A 20,136-nucleotide genomic window follows, 5' to 3' on the forward strand; every position below is an offset into this window, starting at 1 on the left:
TGCTCAAGCATGAATTTTGTGCTTAAGCTTATGTCTTGTTTAAGTTAAAAATTAATAAATAAGGCTGATTTTGCCAAAGATCAAAAACAAATTTTGAAAGTACTGCAAGTCAAAGTTATATTCAATGTTTATATTTGACATTTGTATTATTTTATATGATTTAGGCGAATTATAAAAAAGTTTGCTTGAACACAAAATCTATGCTTGAGCATGAGATTGGTTTCATGAATACAAGCCCAGGTGTTCCGGAAGAGTAAGGTCATCTGCTTCATAGACAATACCCGCCGTGTAAATCTTGGTCAAGGTATACAACCACGGAACCAACAAGCGAACTAACGAGCATCAAATTCATCCAGATTCATGTAACACAAAGAAATGGTATATCTTTCCATGAGATCACTATGACGACCATAAAACTTCCCCATAATGTTCATCCTCTTGCATCTTTTGAACCCTTGTGTTACGAGCTTCTTACGATGTTTTGGTTCGACAATCGTGATATTGAGAATAGGCCATTGAATATCGACATAAGAATATCAAAGGTTGGCGAAAGAATGATTATACACTTGTATTCTTATGTGATAAGACGTCAGGAACCTGTGACATTCCACTTATCATGTAAACATATCTAATGCACACATACCGTTTTTTCGTGGCGTTTTTTTCTGAACTTTGTGTTGTCAGTTTTTATCAAGGAGCGTAGCGAGCGCTTTATGGTATTGTGTGTAATAATTCAAAACCAACATGCTTCAGTAACCCATACGATCAACATTTAACCGAAGTGTGGCTTAATGAGAACTGTCGACCTTTTTCAATGTATTGAAAACATTTTGACAAACACAATGTCTTGTCAAGCCTTCATGTTGAAATCAAATCATACTAATAGTCTTAGATAATTGAAACAAGTTTAATAAACTTAAACATAAGTACCAACAACACGTTAAAAGTTAACAATTTTAACCATGTACTAACGACATTTGTTTGAATTTTATCATGATGAATATTTTGAATATTTAGAAATTTTCTAGAAAACTCGTATATGGCACAATTTTAGGATAACTATCGATGGTGAGGAAGTTTTAGTTCGTGTGTTTGTTTAGTATTTTTCCAGAAAAATGCAGTTTATATAACACAGACAGATATTTTCTTAATTACAATATGTAAAAGGATTATCTCAGCAGTGTTTACAGAATTATGATATCAGGAAATATGGACTTTACCCGATCTGTTCTACCGTGGCAAGTCAACATTGCTTTATTAAATCAAAGTACTGAAAGTACTGGTATGCTAAGACCATTAAAAAATAAATTCTTTGTTATTAGCTTGCTATATACTGAAACCAACTATATGCAATCAGTAAATCATTGCAGCCCATAAAAAATGACCAGCAGATATCAGAAATAACAAGCATAGTAGTATTACTTATGTAATACATGTCCCAAGTAGGCTCCAAGATGCAATGATAGGGAAGTTGTCCATTTCTTTGGATACATTGTAGGGAATGTTGATCATGGACACCATATTATCACTTTAAAGACTGTGTATCCTATTGGTTTAAGACCATTAGTTAGACCATCATGCAAATAACATGCTACATACAAATATTGGACAGCTTCATTTTCCAGATTGTTTGTAAATGACTGCATAAGAGTGCCAATTTTCTAAAACAAACATGACTTGTCACCATAACTTAAAACAGAAGATGCCTATTCTTCCAGAAAACCTGGTCTTATTCTCCTTGTACTTTTTCTGGGAATCTTCAAGTAGATATTGACTTTGTTCCAATTTTTCATGTTTATATATTCTTTGTTCTCTAAAACTTGTCACAAGATATTTTATTCCTCTTGTATTATCATTTTTTTAACATCCTTACAGTGACCTTGAACCTTGAAATTTACAAGATGTGAATATCTTTTAGGTTGTGAAATTTGATAGAAAAACGAGGGTAATACAATGGAAAAACACCCCCATGCAACTATCCGTTTTTTGACTGTGACCTTGATCTTTGATATCTGACCCTGAATTTCTAAAGAAACCGACTTCTCCTCACAAGGGATACATGTTCCAAATTTGATAAAGGTATACTAACTGTCTTGGTCTCAATGCGTTTACAAGGTAATCATATAGTACTTATGCAAGTACTGTGACCTCTACATTAAATCCTCAAAATCATTACTATATCCTCTCCACATTTCCCAGGGATAACTGAAACTGTAATCCAAATGATAACTAATACCCCCATCACCCACAGCCTTAGTTATCTCCCCATGGTGACCTTTTGCAAAAAAACATCCTCTGAAACACAGCGGCATGTGCACATGTTCCCTAATATTCCTGCGAAGTTTTGTTGAAATTGGTCCACAGGTTTAGAAATTGACCGACATGCAAAACCTGTCTATATTGACCAGATGCCATGGCAATCAATATTTCCAGGGGAAAATGGTGCATGCACATCTACACATTGTCCCAGATATTACTGTAGTTTCATTGGAGTTGTCTAGACAAGATGTGTCTACAGACAGACAAACAGATGGATGGACAGATAGACAACTTGATTCGATTTACCCACCCTTTTGGTGGTATAAGAATGCACAAGAGTGCTTACAAATTCCATGTGGACAGACATCATGGAAAAATAATAATGATAATAATAAAAATAAAAACATGATAAAGATGCTTATATCTTGTTTTCTTTATTCAGTATACTTTCCATGCTTTGATCAGCAATGTAATCGTGTCATGTCAATATCCTAGTATAAGATTGCATACACAAAATTGTTGTAGGTAGACTTTTAAGATAAATAAAAAAAAATACATGTCTAAGTTTAAATGAAGGTTTTAAACAGAAGTTGTATTATGTTCAGTATACAGTGATTTTTCTAGACAATTGTAAACTATAAACTCGGTATACAGCGATCTTTTCTACACATTTGTAAACAACAAACTCAGTATGCGGTGATCTTTTCTACAAAGAGTTTTTTTATATATTGTATATACATAACTCAGAAAAAAAAATAAGTAAACCTTTCTATGTACACTACAAACTCAGTATACAGTGAGCCTTTCTACATAAACTTGGTATAACTAGTGAATCTTTCTACTTAAGTAAATTGAAGATTGTAAAGAAATTTACTACAAATGCAGCATACAATGATCTTTTCCACATTTTTTTAGTTTCTGCCATTTGTTGATTCTTCTCTTGTGATGGTAAATATATTGCCGCCTTTAGAGAGTACTGTGACCTTAAAAGGCAACATGGTTGTTAGCATATCCTCAAGTGATTAACCATCTTCAACATCTAATTGGAGGTCGGAAAGAAGGACGTTTTTCTCCACCATAAGGTCCTCAAATCCATTGTTGGTCACAATGGCCAATTCCAAGTTAGAATAATCAAGAGATACCTTCTACCATTCCAGATTTCATTTCTTCAGGGACATCCACCTGCTGAAAGAGAGTAAAGCAAATAAATAACTATATTTCTTTATTGCTATGATTATGTGCAAGAAATATACACTTCTGTATAAGCTTATAGTCTTGAACTTCCCAATAGGAGTCTATATTAAATATAATTAATTGTTTTGACATTCAGGACTGTCAAATTATGAAGTGATGGACAGCTAGAAAATAAGAATATCTTGACCATGGTCATACAGAGATTGAATCATAAAGTTAAATTCATGAGATAAATCTGTGCAGTATGATAATTTATTTTGACGTTTGTATTTCAAAAATCATTATGACTTGAAAGGTAATGTGTAATTTAATTAATTACATTGGACCGTCATGCAATGGCAATGCCATTTTCATAATGTAATTGTAATTTCATTAATTACATCATCATGTAATTGAACCCATGCCTGTTACAAACAGTAGCTGTCCTAACTGATCCTAAAATTAAATTTGGCTATGTCTATCACAAAATTAATGTTGGCTGTCTATTACAAATGCCATATTTAGCTACAGTAGAGGTATTTCAAAAATGTATGTCATTGTAACTGAAAGGACACAATTAATGGTTACTTAACCAGAACTACAGTTCTGAACAAACCACTACAAAGCCTGGTTAACTGTACTAAGAAAATGTCTTCTCAATTAATCAATTTCATTGATTATTGACATCTTATTGTTGTACTTACAGTCACTTGAGTTTCTTAAAAGTTGCAATTTGACTTTTAATTAGGCCCAAAATGATAATACTGCAATGTCTAATTAGCTCTCGAGGGGTATTGGTTAGACTATTTATCTCATTTCATTCCATTCACCATGAAAACAAAACTCTAAAAAACAGTCGACAATTAATGACAAATATTGAGCCTAGGGCTGGGTAAAATTGATGAATCAAAAGTGTTGAACTGAAAGTGGATGCAGTTGACATAATACTGAAATTTCTGAGATGAACAAATACAGTACATATATCAAAAAGTTCAATTGTACCAATAATACTTTACACATTCACACTGGGACTTTACACATTCACACTGGAACTTTACACATTCACACTGGGACCTAACACTTTGCTAGGTTTATCCTAATCTTTATTAAAATACTTTCCGGGAATCAGATGTTAATTGACATCTTCATTATTCCTAATCTTCATATTGTAATCGTTCACATGCATCACTCTTCAACAGAATCAACGAGACATCATGTCAGAAAGACAAAAACTAAAATTAAGCTAAAACTATATATATTAACTTCACATGTAAACCTTAAAATTAGCATAGCTGTAGAGTTCCCGTACGATTTCATACTCTGGCCTTTGGCCGTTGGGGTACTTATAAATTATCTCCGATCAGAAATTTGAAAGAGCTAGACCTACAATAGCGCGGACAGTGACAGATATTTTAAAGTAAAATCGATATATTACCCAGACAGATTCCTAGATCTATTCACGGTAGCGTAAGTAGTACAGTACAATATTACGGATAAGTTTTTTTTCTGGTTAATTTCCGATCTGTTGGGCCACTGACAGAAGTGACTGCGATGAGACCATTATGAAACGATCATTCCAAAATAAATCCATTTCAAAATACTGAAATACTTTACGGAAGCAACAAAAATGTGCTAGATGCTTACATAACATTTTTCAAATGCATACTGCTTCAAGGGAAAAGTCTTGAAAATATTTTGAAAAAAAAGTGCAGCCTAAATTCAATAGACGCGAAGGCTCATTCCAAATGAATTTTTGCAAAAAATGCAATTGATAGTTCAGTATAAGTATCGACTTCAAATTCAGCTAACATATATATATATAGTGATACTTACCTACATGAATTACCCGCCATCTTCTTTCAGCCACCGTCTTCTTTCAGGGTCCAGCAGCACAGAGCACCCCGGCTGTTTCCGTCAAAATTTTATGCTACTCTAAATCATTCTTATTTTAGTTTCATTTTTATTTTCAACTACATATATAAGTATTTTTAATAGTTATCAACAATATTAAACGGGAAGTAAATTTTCGAAAAAAGAAAAAAAGAAAGATATACAAATGTATATGACTCCCACAATGCATCGCGCGGAAAAGAAAGTTAAGCCGCCATATTGGCATCGCCTCGCAAAATTTACCATCATAAACGTGAGTCTTTGTCATTGTATTTACAAATTTCGATGTCTGATTATCATTAATACACAACACAAAACATTTTCTTGATGTACAGGTAATGAAGAAAATGTCGATAAAGTTGTTTCATTTAATGACTAGCATCAGCAACTTGTAGGGGCGATAATCCAATGATTACGGTAATGTCCGGCAGATGGAGTAGGAGTAAACTTTCGATTTATGAACCAATGAAAACGAAGTACTGATACTCAGCCTCAGGGGCGATAGCAACATGCTGAAGAGCATTGAAAATGCTCTTAGCATAAAAATGATAAAACAGAAATTACAACAGCTGATAACACAGGCCTACTACAGAGACGATTGCCAATTACATTGAAGTATACAAAACCTAGTAACATAAATTCTCAATTTGTATTGAACATATTTACTTACACCGAAGAGTGCAAGCCAGCGATTACAAAAGAAGGAGTACCAGGACCTTGGCATTTTGGTAATTTCTGTACTGCGCAGTTTCTTTTGAGGGTCTGAAAAATAAGTTAAAAGGATTTTTTTTAATTGCTTATTTTCCTGAGAAGAAATATTCTATTATTTTTTATAAAAAGAATAATATATTGGAAAAAATCATCATAGACCTAAGAGACATATCTTATGTGTTTATGTCATATTTTTTTTTATAAACAAATTTCACTAACTTGAAATGACATCAGTCACTAGGTATAAAATCAATGGAAAATATTATGTGAAAAGTTGATTCTGCTTTCAATGTACATTGTAGGAAAAATCAACTACTTAACTCAAATCTATTACATCATTTGAACATAGTTTCATCACATTTTACTTATAATACCTGTAGCTCCAGAGCCAGCCAATTTCTCAGGTAAAAGCGAAGAAGTATCACTGTGTTCAGAAAATGTATCATGTGACTTAGATTTTTTTGTGGCATCAAAATCGGCTTCTGGTGTGGTGGCGGTACTTCCACTTCCTATGCTTCCCTGACGCACTAGATGGTGCTGCCCCCTTTGAGTCATTCTCTCTGGAAATAATTTATCCAAATCACTCGCGAATTTTTCGAATGAGTCTTTTGGGCGTTGACCATCTGAAAGTGTTCCAGTGGCACCATAACTCCCAGTTATGGTGCCATTTATTACATCTCCCTGTGATGCAGTACCCCGCAGTTTTTTTGAATTTGTTGGCATTATATTTAGATTTCTTTCCCGTTCTTGTCTTTTTTCATATGTCATGGCTAATGCAAAATAAGAATAGTTTATGGCTGCATAAGTCATCATGAATGCTGTGGTCACAATAGGAGCTAAAGTATTCACATCTCCAACACAAATAAACAATAGCACAACAAGTGTCACAAGTATGAGGGAATATATCGGAACTTTATTGGGTCCTCTCTGAAAAAAAAAAGAAAACATTAAAAAACAAATAAAACAGTATTCATATATAAACTTTACAAACACAGCAAAAATACAAATTTAGAAACAAAAGAAATTTAAAATAAGCTTGTAGTTTATATTACAAACAAGTATTCAGTTTTCAGTTTGTAAATCAATTATGCAATGATTAACTAGAGTACCGACATGGCCGAAAGGGCCCACAATGTGTCTGATTCTAAACCTAAGCTTATATAATAACCACAAGTTTATATATGTATTGATAAAGAAATACTCATTATATACCCCCGAAAACAAAACATAATTACGGTAAATTACAAAGATTTTTTTCTGGCAACTTTAAAATACATTAAATGATATCAACATTGTGTAAAGTAAATAGTGACTGTGTCATGTGAAGCAATTTGGGCTCTACTTATTACTTCAGAACTGTTTGATCATTAACTTCTGTGTGTTAATGGGGGGGTATTTATGCCGAGTTAATGAGTACTCTTAATCCACAAACTGATATGTACATAAAATGATTATAAATCTAGGATACGTATAAACAATAGATCATTTCTTTAATACTATTCATCCACAAAATCAAGTGTCGATGAAAATATATTGTTATAGAAAACTATCAAATTTGAGCCAAATTACATATTTCACTGTAAACAAAAAACAACAAGAAAACACCAACATGCCAAAACAATCCAAACTCAAACCCAATAAAACCAGGGTAAAGTATGAACAAAAGAAAGTAAGACCCTGTTCATGCTTCCATCCGAACAAACAAGAGTGATTTATAATCTGACATCTTGTTTTTGTATTTTTGTATCTCACATAACTTGAAAGCAGAGGCAGTGATAAATTAACCCCAAGTTGTTTTAGATAAGTAGATCTACTGTTCACTCAGTATAGCATTAAGTTTGTACTAAATACTTACACCTTGGCCGAGCAGTCTTATGATAAGTAGATCTACTGTTCACTCAGTATAGCATTAAGTTTGTACTAAATACTTACACCTTGGCCGAGCAGTCTTATGATTGGAATGACATTTTCATTGGCAATGGACTGGAGGATTCTGGGAGGTCCGTACAAGCTGCCCATACAGGACGACACAGAGGAAATATAAAGGCCGATCAACCACACATACCCCACAAATGCCACCTACACATAATAGAGATATCAAATATATAACAACTCACAACAAAAACAATTACATAATTGAAATCTCCCTGAATAAGAGTTAAACGAAGGGAGATAATGTGCATCATAATAAAAGGAAAGAACCTTCATACCTTTTTGTCCTTTCACTTTTATCCACAACTACTTCATGGCATTTCATTTTGTTGAGTAATTTAGGCTTCAAGTTGCTAGAACAACAAGGTCCCAATGAACTTGTATAAGGCTTCATGTTGCTAGAACCACAAGGTCCCAATACATTTGTATCATATTATATACGATACCTTTAACTTTCATAACTTTAACCTCACAGCTATGACCTGCTTTGGAGATTAAGGTCAAATTTCTTTAAAGATAAAAAATCTTCAGCTACATATATCATTTGCTAAATACCTAAGAAAATTATTGGCTCTAACTGTTGCTATCCTATGGTGCCATGATATCCATTCATTTTTTGATGTTGAATAAATTGGTACATCGCAATTTAAGTGTTTGTGAAAATCATTTAAGATCATTTATATCTGTATAATAAGTAGCATTCTGTTTCTAAAGTCTAAATTTAATTCAGTGCATACTAAGAATCCTTTTATAAGTATGATCAGAAAGGCTTTGCAGTTGCTGTATGTATAAGAGACCTTAACAGAATTTAAGAGCTGTCAACCTCTTTTGCAAGCAATCTTACTTTTTTCGTAACATCGGAATGTCAGGATAAGTGATTTGAACGGGAGAGTGAAGGAGTGGTATACATTTAACATATGTTGAAAAAGTATCAGATATTTTCAAATTTAACTCTAGTATTCCAGATTTGATATTTGAGAAGAGATAGTTTACTTGATAACATTGTAATGTTCTTCATTGAGAGAATGATAATAAGAAGGGAGATAACTCATTCATTTTCTTAGCAATCAGATGTTACAACTATAATAAGATTACTTGCTCAGTTCGTTAAAACAAGAAAGTTAACAGTGAAAAAGGGAAGACCACTCACCTCCTTAGCTATCATGTAGTCATTAAGTAGATAGGACCTTGCACAAGTAGCTCCTAGGACCAGTGTGAAGGATATGTATAGGATTGTCCTGAAATATCAGAAATGTAGGATCAGTAACAAAAAACATTTCTTGGTATAACTTTTTTCAATATTTTCTAGTCAACTGGATTAAGACAGTCTGTGAAAACCTGAAAATAAATATCATTGTTTGACAAATTTCTATATAGAGGATCAATGATGTTGCCTTGGAAACATTATTCAGTCCACCAGGATATTCTCAACACTGGTTTTATATCAGATTTAAAGAAAATCTCCTGACAACTGAAATAAAGTTACAGATATCTCATACATGACACAGATTCGGCACACACAAACACAGTAGGACAAGGACACATAGAAATGGCTGAAACACAACATAATCCACCACAAAAATAAGATGCACGAAACTTTTGACAATATATAACTCATACATAACACATGTGATACATAACTAATACACATGAATGAAAATAGCACAAATTCTCAACAAAATAATTTCTCTTTATCTAATAAAAGGGGATATTTTCACTCACGCGACACCAAGCGAGGCCAAGGTGCCATTAGGAATGTTGTGGAATGGATCTCGGAGGTCCCCACTCATGTTGATTCCTGCCAGGATACCAGTCACCGTGGAGAAGAAAAGTCCAAGAATGCTAAAGAAATTTTCACCCTCCAAATAGTCTGGTCCCGAGTTGTTACGCAGGTTGAACTCAGAATATCCAGTCACACCATGTTCTAAAAGAAACAGAACAAATTCAAAATATGTTCCTCACCAATAAGAAATTTGTACTTATAATACATCTTACCTTTCAATTTGTCCTTTTAGGGCAAGAATCTCTCTCTTTTCATCCACAAATTGATGAAATTAGAGTCTGCATCATTTTGAAACTTTGCATTGATGGTGGTGTTTGGTTTTTGCATTGCCAAAGGTATGTGAATAACTTTACACCACACTTTTAAAAAACAGATCATTGCTATCAGTACTACAGTAAATCACGCATTATCAACTGTAAGTTAAAATATTTTGCCATTATTTGTACGAAAGCAACTCTTAATGGCATCCATGCTGATATGTCATTGATATCAGAGTCCATATTTATAAAAGCCCATCATACGCTACTTAAAGTCTTTTTTTTAAGATCACCATTTGCAAAATCATGTACATGTATTTTGCAAATATATCTTAAGAGGTAAGTTTGTGATATAAACATTCACGAAATCTAAGCGATTCACAGTGCATGTACTGGGCCTATTTTTCATTTTCGAGACACATTTCCAACAACCGCCAAATTTCATATCTGGAAATTTAACATGACATTCTTGGGTATCTAGATATATTTCAATAGACATGAATACAATGAAAGCCTAATTTATCAAATAATTGTTGAATTAATTAATGTATTACTTATCTATAATCATATCACATGATAATTATGGTTTGTTTTAAACAAACTTTGAACTTTTGTTTTTGACAATGAACTTGAATTTTCCCCTAGTAAATCTTTCATGTAATTCCTGACAATGTAGCTATCTTGATGATATCTTACCAATATCTGTATGTAGAAAGGACCCCACTATCATGTCCATGGCGGATAAGAAAAGAGCCATCAGGAGCACGAGTTGGAGTCTAATTACCCACTTCACTCCCGCCACGTTTATACCTGTAATCAAAGTCATATGATTAACACTTAACACTTCTACTTCTTAACGAACATGCATAATAAACTGTCTTCTCTAATCAGAATCTACCTTAATTTATAGAAAACTTCTTTTCTTGTCCCCTCTACTCCCCCTCCCCATCAACATCACTCCCATTCTTTGATCTTTCTTACCATCGCAAGGTCAACCAATATCATTAAAAAATCTGAAAGTGTAGAGCCTTGAATTTTGGTACAGCATATTTGAAGGATGCAGATATGCATATCAAAAGCAGCCTTTTTCTAGCACAGATGACTCCACACCATTCCAAGGAAATCATCATATCAATACTCTAGAATCAGAGAGTGTTTAAGCATTTTTGTCTCTTACACAACAAACTTTATTCATTTTACAGCAATACTACCCTTGAATACTTACCCAGTAAGAGAAGGACTAGTCCCACTGCCACTCCCTTAGCTATCCATGGGTTTTCAACATGAGCTAGACCCATGATTGATTCACCAAATCCCATCACTGATAGAGAACAGCTCACAGACTGTCAAAGGACATGTTACTTGTCATGAAACTATTTCTGAGTCACAATATTTTGTTCCGTGTAAACTAAAAAATTCAGAGCTTAAAACTTATAAAATATATATACACAGATACATAGATTTATTTTGACAAGGTACAGAAAATATGTACAGGATTAACAATCCTTTGATAGTCAGCTCTTTATACAATTTATACTAAAATAAAGATATATACACTGTGTATACATAAGCTAAACCCATATGGCAAACACCTGAAATCTGACACTACATTTGAGAGTGGGCTTATTGCAGGACAGTGATATAGCAATCATTGCTAATGCCAAAATGTATATTCACATCTAAGAATCAAACAAAACCAGTCATCATTTTAGAATTTCTTTAATTCCTGTCATCAGACAGACTCACCTGTGCAAAGCAGTAGATGACACCGATACTGCCCCCGATTCTTGCTCCGAGGACGTGGGACAGAAGGAAGTAAACACCCCCAGACTCCATCTTACATCGCTCACATACCCCAATGGCTGATAGAGCCACAATCAGGACTATCACCACCGCAACTATGATTGTCAGGATTGTCAGCCCTATTCCAGAATTCCCCTGAGAAGAGAGTTCAATTCAGGACTTATCACAGATTCAAGATCAGGAAAATTATCAATGATATCTCATAAATGCTGTCCTGTACCACATAACTGATGATAAGGCAGGTTTCAATTTATGCAAAATATAAGATTATCTCCCCTGCTTTTAATTCTCCATCTTTATACTTTCTTGAATCAATCAAAATTTTTTAAACTGTTTTCAGTTTGATAAATGTACATTAAACAAATCACACTATATTCTTAAGATGTTATAACTTGCACATTACTCTTAGACAGTTCTGAGGTCAGATGTGTTAATTGCTCAATTCAACATTTCAAAATCTAACACAAAAAGTCAGCACTTCTTAGTTTCCATGGCTGTCAAACATTATTTTGCAGAATGGAGCATGTTTCATTGAAAATATCAATAACTGGTTTTAGGGACTTTGAAGGGGATTTAGAGAAGCAAACCAAATGTGATTTGACATACCACAATCCATCCCATACGTAGGAAGATGATGACTCCGAGAATGTTAATCATACAGGACGTGAACACTCCATCCCATGTCCCGAACAGTACTGGCTCCGAAATAAAAAAATTTGCCTTGTACCATGGCTTCTGTGGTGAGAGACTCTGAAATACATCAAAATTCAGATAAATTAAAACCAGATTTTTTAATTTGATTATTACTCTATTGATCAATTTTGTAACTAAATGTAAATTCAAACTGCAGACAACAATCACATTGAGACTTGAGGGGTAATATTTTCAACGGAAATGAAGTAGGCTGGAGCTCACATTGATGATAACCCCCATGCCCTGGTCCTTATATTTTCAATTAAATCTGTTCACACTTACCTTGCATACACAAGTTTCTTTATCAAAACTGGTCAAGTGTGACTTTCGGACTATTGTATGATTTAATGTTTATGTTAGAAGAAAAAAACCAATCTGGATTATTGTATTTATTAGATTTTGAAAAGGCGTTTGATTCAATAGAATGGTGTTTCATAGATAAAGCATTGGGGTCCTTCAATTTTGGTGAGTCAATACGATCTTGGATTAAACTTTTTTATAAGAACTCAAAAAGTAGTGTTATTAACAATGGTCATTTATCTCCCTTTTTTAATTTAGAACGTGGATGTCGTCAAGGGGATCCACTTTCTCCATATTTGTTTATAATAGGTTTAGAACTTTTGTCTCTATCATTGAAATCGAATAATGGCATCAAAGGAATAGTTATGTCTGGAAATGAGTTTTTACTTTGACAATATGCAGACGACGCTATTTTTGTTACTTGATGGCACAAGTCACACTCTTTACTCAGCAGTATGTACCTTAGAGAATTTTGCAGTTGTATCTGGACTAAAAATAAATTTAAATAAATCCAGTCTGTATTGGTTAGGAAATAAAAAGTACTCACAGGAAAGAATATGTGAAAATTTGAATCTTAAATGGTCTACAGCTAATTTTAGATTATTTGTTATTGTATTTTCACTAGATCTGCAAAAAATGGAAAGACTGAATTTCGAACCAAAATTACAACAAGTCAATAAACTTTTAAGATATTGGACCCACAGAGACCTCACCCTGATTAGACGAATTTCAATACTAAAAACACTTGTAATACCAATGTTTGTTCACTTATTTATAAGTCTCCCAAACCCATCACAATCTTTCATAAAAAAACTCAATAAAATTTTATTTAATTTTATATGGAACTTTAAGTGTGAAAGAATTAAAAGAGACACACTCATTGCTGGTATTGGGGAAGGGGGCCTTAATATGACACACATAACATCTTTCATGAAATACCTCAAGGTTAAATGGATAAAGAAAATTTATGGGGATCAATTTGTTCCTTGGAGAGTACCGTTAAAGGACATAATACCTATTAGTGTAGAACTATTTTTCGAACTAGACAAAGTAAAGTTCAAAGAAATAGCAAATCACACCAAAAACCATTTTTGGAAGGATGTATGTAAAGCTCTGTCAGAATTACAAAGAGACCCAACAACATTAGAAGAATATCTTGGTTAAAGTATCATTAACTTGGTGTCCTTTTGTCAGATGAAACACGGTTTTCAATGGAAACAATATGGACTTAATGTGATTGGTGATTTATTCCAAAACGGTGTAGTCAAGAGTTATAATGATTTTATAAATGTTCCTTGTCTTGATTACATCAAATATTTTTCAATAGTTAACAAAGTTGATAGAAAATGGAGAATGGAATACAGGCAAAAAGTAATTGAGGGAAATACTATAACATCTGAGAAACAGGAAGACATAGTGTCAATCATCTTAACAAAAAAACAGTTGAAATTTATTTATAGAGAATTTGTTAAAAAAATTACGGTCAAACCACTATCAAATCAGGAGAAATGGTCGACAAAAATAAACCTGCCAATTGATAAGCATGTCGGAAGATACAACTGGGAGGGTGCTTACAAGAATCCATTTAATTGTACAGTTGAAACTAAACTTCAGACCTTTCAATACAAAATTTCTCACAGAATATTACCTACCAATTATATTTTAGAAAAAATGAATTTAGTTGAAGATAGCTTATGTACTTTTTGTAAGAGGGAGGAAGAAACAATTGAACATATCTTCACACAATGTTATTATACAGTAAAACTAATAGAAGAGTTCAACTTTTGGTATGCAGAGCATGACCATAAATATGATTCCATTTACTTTAATGACAGTGATATATTATTTGGTAACCCATCTTTTGACTCACTAGTTAACCACTGTTTTCTTTTAATAAAATATTACATATATTGTTGCCGTATGAATGAGAGTATTCCTAAATTTTGCATTTGTAAGACTATTTTAAAGAGAACAATGAGATTGGAAAAGTATATTGCAGTCAGAAATAGGAATATAGTAGATTTTCAAAACAAATGGGGAATGTTTGAACAAATACTGAATAATGAAAGTGCTAATTAAATTTATAAATGCAATAAGATTTCCAGATATTGAATATTGAAGTCCCTTTCGAGTTATTTTTATTTGAAAAATATGTGTCACTTAATTGCTGAATGCCTATGGGGGCCAGTCCGAATGACCTCAATTATTCTTTTTTCCTGATGTTTAAGTGTAAGATGCACAGGCAATTATTATAAAGGAACAAAATGGTTGTAGTGTTAGAGATATGTACAAATTGTGTGCACTGTCCATCAATATGTTATTTTGTGTTCTGTGTATGCACAAATATGTACATATATATACTGTATGTATGTATGGGTGTGTGAGTGTGATGGTGTGTGCGTGAGGGTGTATATAGATACATCGTGGGAATGGGTATTTAAGTTTTTGTATGTCAGTAATTGAATTTTAACAATTATATAAATAAATCTTGCTAAAAATAATTATGTTATAAGGAATGAAAGTGATGAATGTAGAATGAAAGCCCTCCTGTGTGATGGCAATATTTTGTAAAGGAGGTTGAACCCAGTGCTCCTCAACTCTGGCAGCCCCTAATAATGATTGCTGAGCTGAGGGATTAAAATTTTAAAAAAAAAAAAAAAAAAAGTGTGACTTTCGACCTTTAACCTTGACACACAGTCTTAACTATTTGCCACTACTCCTACTCACTAAGTGTTGGGTAGAGTGTATCATGGTTACTATTGCTGACATATTCAACAATCAGTTTCACCTTTAGACTTCTTCCAGGCAACATTACACTGAAAACATCCCTGAAGTACACTTCTGAATTTTTCCACAACAATTAAGCCATGATGGTGCAACTTATATGATAAAACTAGAAAATGTCTGTAAGACATGAATGCCCCCGCCCCCCCCCCCATGTGAAATAATAGTGAAAGGTCCGAATGAAGTTGTTAGGTGGTATATACTGATTTGGGACGCGACGCGACGGGACGGGATGGGACGCGGCGCGATGCGATGCGACAGGACGGGCGGACATGGGCAACGCTATATGGCCCCGGCCATAAATGGCGGGGGCATAATAAATTAAAATCTTAAGTGTACTTAGTCTCAGTGACTACTGCACAGATGAATTAATATTTGAATCAACATCTTTTCGCTCCTGCTAAAGGGCCTTCAGGAAATTTTATATCAATAATCTTGATTATAAACAATGTAGTTTGTAAATTTGGCTATGTTTTATGTATGTAATGTAACTTGTGTAATATTTCATTTCTCGATAAAGGGGTTATTGTCGTGAGTATTTGACAATTTACTTGTCCATATTGTCACTATAACTTCTATGTATGTATGTTGATGTACATACTGGTGTAATTGTTACACTGGAGACATTTCACCCTGTGACAGTGTTACACTACCAAACCGTGCGAGGTGAGGATTGTGATAATGTTACACTGCCCAACAGTGCAAAGTCAGGTGATCGTGAAAAGGAAAGACATCCAATCAATAATAACAATAAATAAAGCCTTATCAATCACCATGGTAACCATATCAATATCGGGTCAATGTAAGGCCATATAGTAATCAATTTTGTCCATGTATGTTCCATGTTTATGGATACTGATTAATTTAACAGGTCAATAATAATCTTGGTTCCAATTTTTTGTTGCTTTTTTATTTTGTTAAAAGAGGAGATGTGTTCTCCCCTAATGTGATGGCGGTAACTAGTATCAAAAGAGCACACATATATATGGAGGTATTAACTATACTTTTCAAGGTTATCAAAGAAGGACACATAGTGACCCGTACCACCTTGGGGCGTAGACACTGACTGTGTTGAATACCATACTATCCTGCAGTAAGTCCAAAAGTTGCAACACCTAGCTTCTGACACAAAGTCAGGGGTGGGCTTATTGCTAGACAATGACCTTGAGTTTCTAGTTAAATTAATCGCAATAAAGGCTTATTGCTGATTATATACAGTGAGCTTTCAAATTGATGTCTGTCAAAATGAGCTGAGCTCAAAAATGAAACCTTAATCTATCTGTACAGCTTCTAACTAAAGTCTACACTTTTCACAGTTATTGAAAGGGGCATTTCTACCTCACTTTGGGAAGAACATTAGCTAATTGTGAAGGAAGTTTTAAGGAGTGAATTGCAGATTTTGGAAATTAAATATGGACATGATTTTGATTTGAGGATCGGACTCATTATAGACCTGAAAAAAAAACCATCCTGAGCACCTGCAAGTTTTTAGCAGCTCAAACCAAAATTGTTACTGAATCAGATACGAAGGATGCCAGGGTCACCTGCCAGGTGTGTTTGCACCTGATTAAGTGTTCCAGTTTTCTCTGTCATTAAAATGCCTTGTATTTTCATCAGAACAGGAGTAAGATTAAAAGATTCCTACAATCTTGTGTATCAACAACTATGATGTCCCTGCAATTAACCTGCATCTTTTTCCATTCAATTTCAGGCTGATAGTGTAGTGCTAATATACGACTTCTATAACTAGCTTATATAGTAATTATTGTGAATGAAAAATTATTATTGTGCTAATACTTGTCAAAAATTGATAATGTATTAAAAAATATTGTGCCAAAATCTGTATACAGCTATTTGGAAACTCTTTTTATCTTCTCTGTTTCATAAGTGTCTCAAAATAAATCCACTCATAAAATATAGGAAAATGGATTATAAATATAACAAGTCAGGAGAGAGTCTGTGTCTGGGATAAAAAGACAACATAATTATGTATATGATGCACTGGTGTAGACTTGTACAAACGTGTGGGGAATTAGACAGTACGGCAACAGGAGGCCATTGATTTTATATAATTTATATACAGACCTGATTCACAACAGTCTGAAAACAGCTGCTTCTATAAACTAACACACAAACATGCAAAGTCATAGTCATCATCAAGTTCTAAACCATGTGCATCAGGTTACCTTTTTTTTTACTTTGCTGACTTTCCTTACACTTTTGAGATATTTTTGGGCTTTTTTTTAAGAGAAGACATCCCAAAAGTAAAATCATTATATTTTCCCAATCTAAGAATCACAATCCAAACAAAATTGCAGTTAAACCGACAACCATAAAATTGCACAGTTTGTCTAGGTTTTGATGGCTGAGGATATGTCTATTCAGCAATGTACAAGATAAAATAGCTGAAATAAACCTATAGATTATGAATGATTTTTCCTAATTTGAGATTTTGTCATACAATTCCCCTCTAATTTCAATACCCTTGACAGTCTTCTAAAAGAAGCACAAAAAGCCCTAGTTTAATCTGAAGTACAGTTTAACTAATGGTCTTGTCATGCACCCATGAACTTTTGAATTTTTCAAACTATATGTCAGTTGACTATATCTCAGACCATATCTACCAACCAATAGGCCTTATCTAAGGCATTCAGTTGACCTTTGATCTTAATGGCAATTTTGAGTCAAATCATCAATCTCAAGGGTCAAAATAGTTATGAAATAGACATGTTCTTCACACACATGAGCTGAAACTCATTTTTCGAGTCAAATATATACCGACTCATTACATGTTAACATGTATCATCAATATTCAGATTATCATATTCTATCTATCTGTAACAATCATCACATTTTTGCTCACCAGACTTACCCCTGAAACTTTCTACTTGTATGTATACAACTTAAAGATTTTTATCAGTTACCTTGACCTTGCTTATATTGCCTTGACCTTCAATACAAACCTAAAATATTCTGTGTTCACATTCGCAGGACAATGCCATATGATATAACCTAACCAAAGACATGTCAGTTATCTTGGAACAATAAATGATACCCAGCACTTCACCATTACATCATTATCATAGGCATGGAAACTGTGACAACTAAACCCAAGAGATTTAAAATCATTTTAGTTTTAATCGAGTGATTGTTAGCGTAAGACAGCAACATATGTTAGGCACTGTGAATAATATGAGGACTGATTGATAAGTTGTAAGTCTTGTCCTGAAGAAGTTAAGCAGGGATGTCCTTTTCAGCACCAATATTACCTGACTATTTAAGGCCATGAACCTGAAGACTGGCGTCATTTGGTCAGTTTATGTTGAAAGGTAGCACTCTAAAGGCAAACAAGGCAAGTGACTTTTGCAAAATGGACAAAATCGCTGAAAGAGCAGTGATTCAATATTTGCATGAGAAAGGCCTAGCCCCTAAGGATATCCATACTGATATGGTAACAACACTAGGGAATGGTGCCCCTACATATGCTATAGGGAAAAGACAGAGCCTTGGGTTCCTGGAAGTCCTGTCCCTGATGCAACCCTAGATATCAGGGCTACCTCTGGGTCAAAATTCAGTTTCGCCAAACCAAATTTTTTTTTCTATAAGCGTGCGAACAGATTCCGGAACTCACCCTCACCCGACGAGCCCTTAATTTCCTCATATAATAAAAACACATATGCTAATTATATAATTACATTATTTATTCACTGTTTTAACAACAATACATCAAACATAACACAGTATATGGTAAAAGAGTTTATAAACATGGAATTATTACAGGCCTTCTGCATCTCGACAGTTTGCTGTTGTGTTGCCAAAGCAGCAGAGTGAGAGTTCTCATCTGTAAAATTGAAAATAAAATTTAGAATAGAATTGGACATTTGCAGAGAGATACAGGATTATATTGAACCTTATTTTACACCATCAAAGTATTATACTTATTACAGTAACTTCCTAAGTAATATATCTCTTAAAAACACTTCAGAGATAATAAAGACATAATCGTTAAACTAAAAGATTGTGTTTCTAATTCATGTGCCAAGCAGGCTGTAATGAGTAACTACATTGTACCATCCTCCAGGCTGTATAGTATTTCTGAATTACTTAATCTAAATTTACATAATTTTCTGTTCATAAATGATGAATAGTTGTATATACTGATCCTTTCTCATGCTTAACCAAGCACTTCTTCTTCACGATACTGCAGCCATCAGTGAAACTATTTCTAACTAATGCCTTAATACATATGTCACAAAACATGAGCTTTTGCTCTGGGTCATATTTTAGCCATGGCCTGCCAATTTTCCAACTATCTAGAAACTTTCTTGAACTACTGCCCCTGTTAGTAACCTGATCAGGACTATCATTTTCCTTTTCAATAGATGGTGTCTTAAAACCAAATGGTGACAATCTGGGTACTTTCCCATCCCTATCACTAAAGGGGAGTTTACGTTTTCCCATTTCATCTAACGATCTATCTCAGTGAAGGGCCAAATCTGATGTGACCAAAATATGTACAAAAATATAAAACAAAATCGGCAACATAGTGTA

The 20,136-nt window shown here is 33.8% G+C and overlaps 1 protein-coding gene across 1 annotated transcript in view; it reads right to left on the bottom strand.

The window, feature by feature from the left end:
- Positions 1 to 5,814: 5,814 nt before the first annotated feature.
- Positions 5,815 to 20,136, bottom strand: part of LOC132548638 (solute carrier family 12 member 8-like) — a 31,550-nt gene continuing 17,228 nt past the window's right edge. The window contains exons 3-12 of the mRNA XM_060212514.1: positions 12,415 to 12,558; positions 11,752 to 11,943; positions 11,231 to 11,348; positions 10,702 to 10,815; positions 9,688 to 9,889; positions 9,116 to 9,203; positions 7,966 to 8,112; positions 6,408 to 6,960; positions 5,989 to 6,084; positions 5,815 to 5,834 (exon numbers count right to left, since the gene is read on the bottom strand). Of these exons, the coding sequence (XP_060068497.1) occupies positions 5,815 to 5,834; positions 5,989 to 6,084; positions 6,408 to 6,960; positions 7,966 to 8,112; positions 9,116 to 9,203; positions 9,688 to 9,889; positions 10,702 to 10,815; positions 11,231 to 11,348; positions 11,752 to 11,943; positions 12,415 to 12,558 (1,674 nt within the window). The remainder of the gene's footprint in view (positions 5,835 to 5,988; positions 6,085 to 6,407; positions 6,961 to 7,965; positions 8,113 to 9,115; positions 9,204 to 9,687; positions 9,890 to 10,701; positions 10,816 to 11,230; positions 11,349 to 11,751; positions 11,944 to 12,414; positions 12,559 to 20,136) is intronic.

The sequence above is a fragment of the Ylistrum balloti genome, unplaced genomic scaffold (genome assembly GCF_031769215.1).
Source record: "Ylistrum balloti isolate Yb309-2 unplaced genomic scaffold, AGI_CSIRO_Ybal_v1 Utg370022, whole genome shotgun sequence".
NCBI lineage: Eukaryota > Metazoa > Mollusca > Bivalvia > Pectinida > Pectinidae > Ylistrum > Ylistrum balloti.